General features: G+C 43.7%; 1 protein-coding gene across 1 annotated transcript in view; it reads left to right on the forward strand.

The window, feature by feature from the left end:
- Nucleotides 1-10795, forward strand: part of LOC116064683 (cortexin-3-like) — a 103857-nt gene extending 93062 nt beyond the window's left edge. The window contains exons 2-3 of the mRNA XM_035992963.1: nt 8344-8462; nt 9878-10795. Of these exons, the coding sequence (XP_035848856.1) occupies nt 10140-10409 (270 nt within the window). The 5' untranslated portion in view covers nt 8344-8462; nt 9878-10139 and the 3' untranslated portion in view covers nt 10410-10795. The remainder of the gene's footprint in view (nt 1-8343; nt 8463-9877) is intronic.
- Nucleotides 10796-12173: the final 1378 nt, after the last annotated feature.

Raw genomic sequence — 12173 nt, forward strand, 5'->3', positions numbered from 1 at the left:
GGCCGTTACACAGCCGGCCTGGGGGAGTGACCGATAAACCACACCAAAATGCAAAATATCCACCTACCAATATTTACACATCAACATTTTTCACCCGCATTTGGCGAGTGGTCTTGGTTGTGTAAGAACTTTTAATCATGGCAGTTCATTCTTGTCCATGGAATTTAATTTACATTAAAAAAACGTATACAATTGATAAAATGACGTTGAAAAAAAGTGCCAAAAATGTCGGAAAACGCTTCTAAATCGCAAAAAGGCGCCAAAGAAAATGACAAAGGCATCGGAAAAAGTGACAGAAACTGGGTGCCTGCGTGGCCTAGCGGTATAGTAAGCGCCCATATAAAGAGGCTCAGTCCTTGACGTAGAAGTTGCGGGTTTGATTCTGACCTGCGGCACTTTCCTGCATGTCATCCCCCTCTCTCCCCTTTCATTTCTAAGCTGTCCTGTCACTAAAGGCCTAAATACCAGAAGAAAATCTAAACAAAAAAACAGACAAAAACATTGGGGGAAAGCAACAAAAGTTTAAAAAATAGACGACCAAAACGTTGAAAAAAAATTTAAATTTTAAATTTTGACCCAGAAACATTAAACGTTGCTTGATGTTTGACGGGAAGACAACACAAGGGTTAAGAATCCAGCTTTGGTGTATGCAAATGTAATTTTGGGAGGCGGGTTGGCTGGCTGGCTCGCCAACTACACTTAAGTTAACGATTAATTTGAGGTCAAATATTTGTACAGTCATGTCTTCAAGTTTGCTAGAATCTTTTTCATTTCGAACAACAAGATAAACTTGGAGAGATAAAAACATGATGCAAGATGTTTTTTTAACGTTTTCATCCAAAAATCAGTCTGAGACTAAAAGTATATGATGTAAATCTGCGGTTGGTTCAAAAGACTTTTGCTGCGTTTGATCTTCCAAACACCAGTTTGAGCTGCAAATTACAAAAAAAAGAGACACAAAACATTTGTTATATCCTCCCCCAATGTTATTCTCAACACTCTCTATTTGCTGTTTTTGTACAAAACCTGTTTTATAATTTCTTACGTGTCAGAAATATTGGAGGAGAAAATCAAACATTTAAAATGTTGGCTCTGCACAGTCTGCAGAGGCTTCTCTCTCTCTTTGTCTCGCTCTTTCTGTCTCTCTTTCTGTCTCTCTGTATCTCTGTCCCTCTCTCTTTCTGTCCCTCTCTGTATCTCTCTCTCTCTCTCTCTCTTTCTCTCTCTCTCTCTCTCTCTCTCTCTCTCTCTCTCTCTCTCTCTGTCTCTCTCTCTCTCTCTGTTCTCTCTCTCTCTCTCTCTCTCTCTCTCTGTCCCTCTTTCTGTCTCTCTCTCTTTCTCTCTCTATCTCTCTGTCCCTCTTTCTGTGTGTGTGTGTCTCTCTCTCTCTCTGTCTCTCTCTCTCTCTCTCTCTCTCTCTCTCTCTCTCTCTCTTCCTCCCTCTCACAGATTGACATCCTCCTCCTCTCTTGCCCACGCTCACTCCTCCACCATCTCTCCCACACTGACACATTTTCCAGCAGGAGTCTTCGCTGTGTCTCGTTTCCACCTCCACCAGCACGAAGCGTCTTATGCAACAACAAACAGGCGTGTTGGGGTGGACTGAAGAGACACAGAATATAAAATAGAAAGACACACACCAGCTGGACAACTTCAGTCCTATAATGCAAAACAACAAATCAAACGATAAAATGAGAGATCTTTTAGTTAGCGTGTTTACGTTCACGTCACATTTTCAATATTAACTATGACGGGAGTGAAGGAGGAAGTTGGAACGTTATTACAAAACCAAACGTTAGATTTCAACACTGCCCAAATGGCTGCTGCTCCGACCATTCTGCTACATTGATTTGAATGAAAATGGCCTTTCTATCTGTTTTATTTCTATGGGAGGAACAACCGAACAACCAATATTGTCGTATGGTTTGGAGGACTGGGAGAAACTTTTTTTCGTAAAAGTATGGTAAATGTAGCCTAGAAATCTAGACCACCCTAGCGGCAGCAAATGTAATTTGCAGCCAGGGTCGTCTAGCAACTCTCCGTTGGCTTGCGAGCTGGAAAAACCAAATTCTGGTCAGGCCAATCACATCGTGTATAGAGTCGGTGGGCGGGGCTTAACATAATGACGGCAGAGTTGCGACGGTTCCGCGTGAATTCCCTGCTACTTGAAAGCAAAGAAAATGGCTGCTGCTGGCGAACAGCGGTCTTTGGAATCGGCTTTGGCTGCGACTCTGGAAGACTTGGAGTTCAGCTTTTCTTTGAGAAAAGAACAAAGAACGGCACTGAAGTCATTCTTAAAAAAGAAAGATGTGTTCGTAGTTTTGCCGACCGGATACTGCAAAAGTTGAATCTATCAAATTGCGTTTCTCTGCTTTAGTCTGTCCTTAAAAGTAGTTGGATTAACAACGGTCCAAATCAGAGAAAACTCTGGATCCTACATTTTTTGTAATGCAACTGTCTTTCTTTAGGGCCTCCCTGCCTGGTAAAAACAGCCACCCCTTTCAAACGCTGCACGTTACACATCTCTAGTCTCTAAACCCAACATTTTACAGGCTGTAGTCTCGCTCTGGGTTGTTTGCATTTCTTTAAACCAATCGCAACGGTCTCGGGCAGTGCTAAGCTCCAGACGCAGCAATGGTGGCTCTGCTAAATAGTCTCAGGAAGGAACTTGTTTTGGTGGAACATTTCCACCCCACAAAAGAAAACGCCACTTACAATATTAAAGTGCCCATATTATGCTCATTTTCAGGTTCATAATTGTAATTTGAGGTTGTACCAGAATAGGTTTACATGGTTTAATTTTTTTGAAAACACAATATTTTTGTTGTACTGCACTTTGCTGCAGCTCCTCTTTTCATCCTGTATGTTGAGCTCTTTGTTTTAGCTGCAGAGTGAGACCTCTCACTGCTGTAACATCTTTGTTGGGATTCGCACATGTGCAGTAGCTAGGTAAGGACTACATCAGCTAGCTAGCTGTTTCTCCAACTTCAGTCAGTACAAGGCAGGATTAGCCGGGAGACTTCTTCTAAACGAGGGCGCACTTCCAACTTTGCATGGAATACCTGCAGAACAGGGACATGGAAGTAGTTCTTTTGTAGATTATGGTGAAATAGTGTGTGTTGTAGCAGTGTTTTGCCATTGAGAACGAGGTGGCTAACCGCTAGCATGCTAGCGCTAGCATGGTTTAGCCCCCTCGTTTCGGCTAGTGACGTAGAAAACCCTACAGATTTTGACCAGCTCACCCGGAGACTGAAGGCAGGACACATTCAGAAACCGTATCTCACTGAAAACAGCATGGACATAGGCGTCGATTTTGGTGGGTAGGCGTACCTATGACATTTCATCATGAGTCATTTTGTACCCACCACTTTTTTTGAAAACCTCGAGCTCAATTTAGTTAAAAAAAATAAAGTTCATAACATATGTTATGAATACAATTCTTGAGCGACAGATGCCAACAAATCCACAAAGATCTCTATACCCACAGGGCAGGCACAGACACAGCCGTTCTGTGGTGCAGAACTACAAATATTGTGCTGCACAATATGACTGAAGCGCCTGCACCGTTATTCCACGGGACGGTGCGTAGGCTCAGCCGCCTGCTCGCACTTCAACACCACTCACTTGCGCTCTAACTTCGGATGAACTTTTTTTCCCCCTACATATCTCCAAGGAGCCGGGGACTTTTGCTTTGTGTTTGTCTTTCTCAAGGGATTGTCAGATTCCGTTTTGAAATGCTTTTTTGGAGTTGAACTGAAACTTCCCCTGATCTGTAGGAATCATTCTCTCCATTCAAGAGGATTGTGTTTGAAACCCCAGAAGCAACTCTTTCCACAGTTATTCAGTGTCCCAAAAGTACCCCAGAAGTGGGTTTTTTTCTGATGTCAGGTCATGTCACATTGTCAACTTGGTGCAGGGTTGCATGAAGCAGAACATAGTGGGTCATATGTCTAATGCTTTTTGAAAACTAAAGGCTTTCTTCTTCATAAAACGTATCGGACATCATCACATTTTTGTATACATTTTCATTCATTTACATTAGTAAGCTCAAAACATGACTTGCGCGAAAGAGGGGGAAAAAAATTAATGCGTCATTGTACCCAGCGCTTCTGAAAATGCACTTCCGAATACGCCTCTGTCCCCAACACATTTCAAATCAAACTGACGCCCATGAGCATGGATGTTTTTCTTTCCAAGTTTGTATGTGTGTGGAAGCACCAGAGACACAAAATAACACCCCAAATCCCCAAAAAAGTGATTTTTTTTTCATAATATGGGAACTTTAAATGAAGTTAACTGTTAACTGACGCAATACAGTAACGTGAGCTATTTAAATTAGCTGATACATGGTTAAACCTCATTAGCTCCTACCAGTGTATCTCCGTGTGTACTTCGTCCACAGCAATCCCACCAATCAGTCCCAAAACGTCCCAGTTAGAGAGGAAATGCCCTAGACATATTCTTAGTATATCTTTAGAATCATTCCCGAAAGAACCAAGCAGGCCTGCCTTGTTGCACGGTCCAAATATTCTTCAAAACTTGATATTTTCAGCGTGTAGCTTGCTAGCTCGAAGTCTGTTGTTGTTACTCGACGAATACGGAGTTTGAGAACGACATCATGCTCCAGATGTCTGGCTTTATCCTAGAAATGTACTTACAGGCTATGGACCTTTTTCACAGCAGACATTTTTGACTTGTCATAGTAGGAAAAGCACAGCTGAAATAACTATTGCTCAATTCAACCCGGTCTCACGCCAGTTCGTGATATGGTCACGTTATTTTGATTTATTGATTCGTGTACAGGTCACGATTTTCTCGTTTATTTCGTGTACAGGTCACGATTTTCTCGTTTATTTCGTGTACAGGTCACGATTTTCTCATTTTATTTCGTGTACAGGTCACAATTTTCTCGTTTATTTCATGTACAGGTCACGATTTTCTCATTTATTTCGTGTACAGGTCACGATTTTCTCGTTTTATTTCGTGTACAGGTCACAATTTTCTCGTTTATTTCGTGTACAGGTCACGATTTTCTCGTTTTATTTCGTGTACAGGTCACGATTTTTTGAATGTGACCATTTCACGAACTGCCATGACACTGGGCTGCTCTGGGGGACGCAACAACGGGGGAAATTAAACGCCACAACGGGGAAATTAAATGCCACATGCCGGCAACAACAACGGGACGGACCGCCACACGCGGGACGCGATCCCCGGTCGCAGGGACACGATCTCTCACGGTCTCTGTGGCACGGAACAGCGGGGACATGAAACGCCACAACAACGGGACGGTTGTGGTTAGGAAGAGAATAACGCGGGACACGATCCACGCTCTCCTGGGTTAAAGTCCTGTGTTGTGTGACCCATCCTCCCCCCCAACCAACCAACCAACCAACCAACCAACCAACCTCCCTCCCTCCCTACACGGATTTTCGCCTTACCAATACTACTCGCTACCGTAATCGTTCTGTGATCACGAAATATGCTTCCCATTGAAATACATTACTTTAAAATTTGTGCTCACCACACGTAAATAACGACATTAACGTGTTCAGTATACGAATCAATAGATTCAATAACGTGACCATTTAACGAACCATGCCATGAGACTGGGCTGCTCAGTTCCATCACGTGTCCCAGTAAGTGAGTCAGCAAGTGGAGTAAGTGGAGCGCAGCCATCATTGATGGTTTTGAATACTGTGCTCTTCCTACTATGACATGTCAACATTAGCCTCGTGAGACCGTCCTGATCTCGCGAGCTCCAGTTTTCCACTCGCAGATCAGTCTGGCATCTTGACATAGAGAAAATTTGGAGCCGTTCGCCAAACGACCGACCATTTAGCGGTGGTTTTGAGGCGGATTTAGGTGTGACGCAACAGTTTATTAGACTGTTCAGTCTAAATAACGTGGCGGCTTCCACGGATGAGATGAGCATAGCTATCGCGCAAGTTTTATCCAAATTAGAAAGTATTCCTTCATTGAAAGAAGAGCAAAAAACGGCACTGGAGGCTTTTCTCGGAGGAAAAGATAGTTTTGCTCTTCTTCAGAAGTGTACCGTGAAAACTTGGTGGGGATTGTCGTTGATGAGGTTCATGTCACATACAAATGTTAAGTTTAAAAACGTTAACGTTAGCTACGTTACCTAACTTAATTGTATGTTAAACGATGGCATTAGAAGAACCGCAAGATCCTTGAAGCCAAACTAACGCTAGCTACACTAACTTAGCTAGCTTCGTTGATCTGATTGGTTGATTTGGCCCGTCTATCACCAACATAGGTGGTGATAGACGGATGGTTTATCCAATCAGCTAACCAGTATTTTCGCCCCTTCCCAAAAGTTCTCCAACGGAAAGTTCCCAGATGGATATGCCAAGCAAATGCCAAGCAATCCATCTGGTGGAGTCAGGTTATGTCAACATGTCTGCCGTGAAAAAGGTCTATACCGGCTGAGAAGGACGAACAGACTGAACTGACTTTGTGACACTTTAATGTCTTCATTGCTTGGTTAAACTGGCAGAAACTCTCTGCAGGTTCTTTATATGAAGAAGAGCTCAGTGACGAAGCTCTGACCTTCTGGGAACTTTTTACATTTGTTTTGATTTTTTTTTTACGGATATTGGTTCTTGGAAGGCTTCGGCCAGAGAGAGGGTGACGCCTGCGATGTCAGGCGTGATATTTTCCATCAAATCTAATTACCTTTTTTAGGTTTTTCACGCTTCAGCCAGAGCCTGGAGGGACAGCGCGTGTGTGTGTGTGTGTGTGTGTGTGTGTGTGCGTGCGTGCGCTTGTATGCGCTTGCGTATGTGTGCATGTGCAGGCGCTCAGGTGTGTTTGCGTGTGTGTGTGTGCGTGCGTGTGTGTGCAGGCGCTCAGGTGTGTGTGTGTGTGTGTGCAGGCGCACAGGTTTGTGTGTGTGTGCGTGCGTGCGTGCGTGCGTGCGTGCGTGTGTATACGCGCTCAGGTGTGTTTTCCCTACGATGATTGAAAATAACTTAATTAATCCATATAACAACTTTTAACAGATTAATTTCTCTCCAGGCCAGACACAATCAGTACGAGCTGCATTTCTTTAAAAAGTCTCCTGCAGAACTTTGGGAACTGAAGCTGAACTGAATAAAAATGTAGAAGAAAAAGAGCGGCGGTGAAATATTAAAAAGGGAGGGAGAGATGGAGGGAGGGAGGGGAGACTGTGCATTGCTGACTCAGCAAAATCCTCGGCGGACGTCCTGCACTCGGCTCAATGTTTTTGTTTAAACTGATCAGTTATGAGATGCACGTAAAAGCCCATTTCCCCAGATATAATGTCATGAATGTATTAAAATTAAATAACACAAAGTCTAAAGCATAAAGATGCATTATGACTAGATAGATAGATAGATAGATGTATGTATGTATGTATATGTGTGTGTGTGTGTGTGTGTGTGTGTGTGTGCGTGCGTGCGTGTGCGTGTGCGTATGTATCCACTGAGGTGTGTGTTTGCGTGTGTATGTGTGCGTGTGCACGCGCTCAGGTGTGTGTTTTGCGTGTGTGTGTGTGTGTGTGTTCTTGTTTAACTATATTCGTGGGGTCCAAAAACCGGGAATACAGTATACTTGTGGGGTCCGGACAGCTTTGTGGGGCCAAAATGCTGGACCCCACAAGGTTAAAGGGCTGTTTAAGGGTTAAGACTTGGTTTTAGGATTAGGGTTAGAATTAGGTTATGGTTAGGGTGAGGGTAAGGGTTAAGGTTAGGCATTTAGTTGTGATGGTTAAGGTTAGGGTAAGGGGCTAGGGAATGCATTATGTCAATGACGGGTCCCCACAAAGATAGTGCCACGCACTACAGTGCGTGTGCGTGTGTGTTCCAACAAGTTTGACTTGGATTAACTTTGAGGTTGTGGAAGAGACGAGAAAACTGAGATTGAGAAAAACAACATTTGAAGCCAGTGAGTTTGGCTTTAATCTCCATGTGGGAGCAAATGAAGAGCTTCTCTCTCTCTATGTATCTACGGCGATCTGTTGGAAACAAATTGACGCCTACACGCTGCTGGCGTGAGAACAACAGCGCCGTTATAAACAATGTGAAGACGTTTACTTGTCTTGACAAACATTTAGCCCACGACAACAAGTCTTAAAGACTCCAGAACATTTCTGCTGGATGTCTGTGCTCCGCTTCTTGTGATTTTAGCACAAACATGAGGCCCAAAATACAAACAAGAGGTCTGAAAAGACACATTCACATGTCGCTTTTTTTGTCATTTCTTCCGAAAATCTTGTCACTTCTGATGCTTGTTTCCAATGTTTGGTGTGTAAGGAACCCCATTCATGTGTTTAAGTTGAGTTTGTGTTTGTCGTCTCTGCAGGCGTCTCCTCTCAAACTCCGACCGTCTCCTCCGACAAAGACCAAGCTTTCCTGTCGACGCTCTCTCATCGGACAGACGGAGAGGATCGTCTCAACCGCCCGCCCATCTTTCTTCTGACGGTATTGTCACTTTTTTGACGTTTTTGTCATTTCTTTCCGACACTTTTGATGCTTGTTTCCAGTGTTTGGTGTTTTAACAAAGTGCAGTGTGAACACTAACCCAACCAAACTAAAAATACAACAATGCTGCAACTTCCCCGGAATCACACCGAGTCTACCGAACTATTCATCGTTTTTTTGGACGTTTTTGTCGGGTTTTTCCGACACTTCTGATGCTTGTTTCCAATGTTTAGTGTTTAACAAAGTGCAGTATGAAGAACTACCCGACCAAATGAAAAATGCAACAACGCTGAAACTGCAGCCCCGATTCGCACCAAGTCTACCGAACTACTTTTTTTACATTTTTGTAATTTCTTCCAACATTTTTATCGCTTTTTTGGATGGCGTTTAAACATTTTTTGTCACTTTTGATGCTTGTTTCCAATGTTTGGTGTTTAACATATTGCAGTGTGAACACTAACCCGACCAAATGAAAAAATGCAATAACTTCAGCCGTGGAATCACACAGAGTCTACCAAACTATTCAACGTTTTTTCAGTGGCTTTTTCCGCCATTTTTATGCACGCTTTTTCAAAGTTTTTGTCACTTTTTTCTGTGCTTTTTTAAACGTTTTTGTCAAGGGGGTTTTGGCTCCAACTTCCACCCGGAATTGCACCGAGTCCACCGAACTTTTCAACGTTTTTTGTTTTTTTTTACGTTTTGTCTATTTTGGCAAAGTTTTTATCATTTTGGTGGCTTTTTCCCCATTTTTTTGGATGCCGTTTCAACATTTTTGTCACTTTTGATGCTTGTTTCCAATGTTTGGTGTTTTACAAAGTGCATTGTGAACACTAACCCAACTAAACGAAGTCTACCGAGTCTACGGAACTATTCAACGTTTTTTCAGCGTTTTTTTTGCCATTTTTATGCAAGCTTATTCAACGTTTTTGTCACTTTTTTTCTGTGCTTTTTTAAACGTTTTTGTCGGGGGGGTTTTGGCTCCAACTTCCGCCCAAAATTGCACCGAGTCCTCTGAACTTTTCAACAAAGTTTTTGTCATTTTGTTCGCTTTTTTGGACGCTGTTTCAACGTTTTTGTCGCTTCTGATGCTTGTTTCCAATGTTTGGTGTTTAACAGGTTTTTGTCATATCTTCCGACGTTATTGTCACTTTTGGCAAAGTCTTTGTCACTTTTTTTCTGTGCTTTCTTCCACGTTTTTGTCGGGGGGATTTTGGCCCCAACTTCCGCCCAGAATTGTCTTCCAGAGTCAACAGAACTATTCAACGTTTTTTTTTACATTTTTGTCGCTTTTTTCAGCACTTTTTTGGACGCTGTTTGAACATTTTTTGTCACTTCTGATGCTTGTTTCCAATGTTTGGTGTGTAAGGAACCCCATTCATGTCTCTAAGTTGAGTTTGTGTTTGTCGTCTCTGCAGGCGTCTCCTCTCAAACTCCGACCGTCTCCTCCGACAAAGACCAAGCTTTCCTGTCGACGCTCTCTCATCGGACAGACGGAGAGGATCGGTCCAACTGCCCGCCCATCTTTCTTCTGACGGTATTCTCTCTTTTGGCCAAGTTTTCAACACTTTGTTCCGGAGCTTTTTTTCGACAGTTTCCAATGTTTTCGTCCCTTTTTTCCTACAGTTTTTTCCGACGTTTTTGTCGCTTTTTCCGGTGCTTTTGACGTCCCGTTCCGACATGGCCGACGACCTCTACAGCAGCACCTTCTCTGCTTCCGAATTGGACTTCTCTTCCTCGTCTTCGCCACTGTCCTCCTCCACGGCGTCCGCTTCCTTCCTCACGCTGGAGCAGAGGGCGGCCTTCATTTTCGTCCTCATCCTCTTCATCTTCCTGGGCTTGCTGATCGTGCGCTGTTTCCGGATCCTCCTGGACCCGTACCGCAGCATGCCGTCCTCCACCTGGACCGACTACATGGAGAAGGACACCTTCGACTACCGCATTTCCTGACAGTCGGCCTGAGAGGCGGCGACCCTGACCACCAACAAACTAAACTGAGGCGACGATCACACTGAGAGAGTAAAGCAGAGACACAAGCGCACCTTTCCCCTCCAACGGTTAACGTAGAAACCGAAAGTTAGGATCTCTTTGGCAGATAGTTTGTCTACCCGAGTATCTACGTGAAGGTTACGTTGAAACTGAAATTTTTATGGATTCTTTGGCAGAAACGTATGTTACCGAGTACCTACTTCAACGTTACTTACCTTAGTCTGAAACTTCTGTCGGAGACTAACAGTGCCGATCCACCTGGCCTTGCGGCATTTCTGTCGCGCCAGGCTCCACTTTATTCCTATGGGTTTTATGGGTTTAATGCGCCCGCAAAGAATCCCGGGAAGGGGGCGCTGCATTTGAAAAAATGCTGCGCGTCAAAAAAGCTGGCTGATGCCCATCTTTATGCAAATGAGTCCGTTGAATGCGACGCGACTATCCAATAGAAGTAGACAAAAATCTTTCAAACTGACCTTTGTCGATCTGAAATGAAGACAGATTCAGCAACTGCACGGCCTATTTCTCTCTTAAAATGTTTTCAGAAACGGGCAGATTTCACGGATGGTGAACTATTTTAGTACAATACGAGATCGTATTCTCAATGAGCCGCCATGACAGTCGGTTTGAAATTCTCGAGCAGCCAGACCCACGTCACGCATTCGTCCAATCAGCTGCCGGTCAAGGGCGTAGAGCATCAACCATGGATGCATGACGTCACCACACCACGCTTCACTCGTGTCGCCAAAGTGGATCTGTACCGTTATAGAAACAGAAACAGTCTGAAACTTCTGTCGGAGACTAAGAGACAGAAACATAACCCTACAGTCCCATTAGCTACAAAAGAGAGCGACATGCAGTCGCTTGATGGGCGTTCGTGAGCGTAACTATTCGATTAATTCTCTGGAGCTTCCTCTCCCCAGCACACAGTCACCTATTCTGGTGTAAGTAGCGTCACTGTGTCCACATTCGGACACCACTCGCTGCTATTGGCCATATTCGGACACTTCAGACCTGATGCAGTTTCCGGTCTTTTCACGGTACTTTACGTTTCTGATCATCACCAAAAATGTTAGCAGAATTGATCTAAAGCAAATCATCCCGGGAAGGGGGCGCTGCATTTGAAAAAATGCTGCGCGTCAAAAAAGCTGGCCAATGACCATCTTTATGCAAATTAATCCGTTGAACGTGATGCGACCATCCAATAGAAGTAGATGAAAATCTTTCAAACTGACCTTTGTCGATCTGAAATGAAGACTGATTCAGCAACTGCACGGCCTAATTCTCGCTTAAAATGTTTTCCGAAACACGTTTCGGTGTTCTATTTTAGTACAATATGAGATCGTATTCTGAGCAAGCCGCCATGACAGTTTGGCTTTGAATTTCCAGAGAAACCAGACCTACGTGATGGGTTCGTCCAATCAGCTGCCGGTTTTCATTTTTGGGCGACAATACAGATTAGCGCCACCTGCTGGTATGGACACAGTCACCTATTCTGGGGTAACTAGCGTCACTGTGTCCATGTTCGGACACTTCCGACCTGACGCAGTTTGTGGTCTTTTCGCGGTACTTTTACGTTTCTGATCATCACCAAAAATGTTAGCAGAATTGATCTATACCCATCTAACAATCTACGTGTACGATAATGTGACTGTAGGATTAGTCTAAAACTTCTGTCAGAGACAAAGAGACAGAAACTAGCAGACAGCATGATGGCAAATAAGTCCC

Source organism: Sander lucioperca, chromosome 16, assembly GCF_008315115.2.
Source record: "Sander lucioperca isolate FBNREF2018 chromosome 16, SLUC_FBN_1.2, whole genome shotgun sequence".
Taxonomy (NCBI): domain Eukaryota; kingdom Metazoa; phylum Chordata; class Actinopteri; order Perciformes; family Percidae; genus Sander; species Sander lucioperca.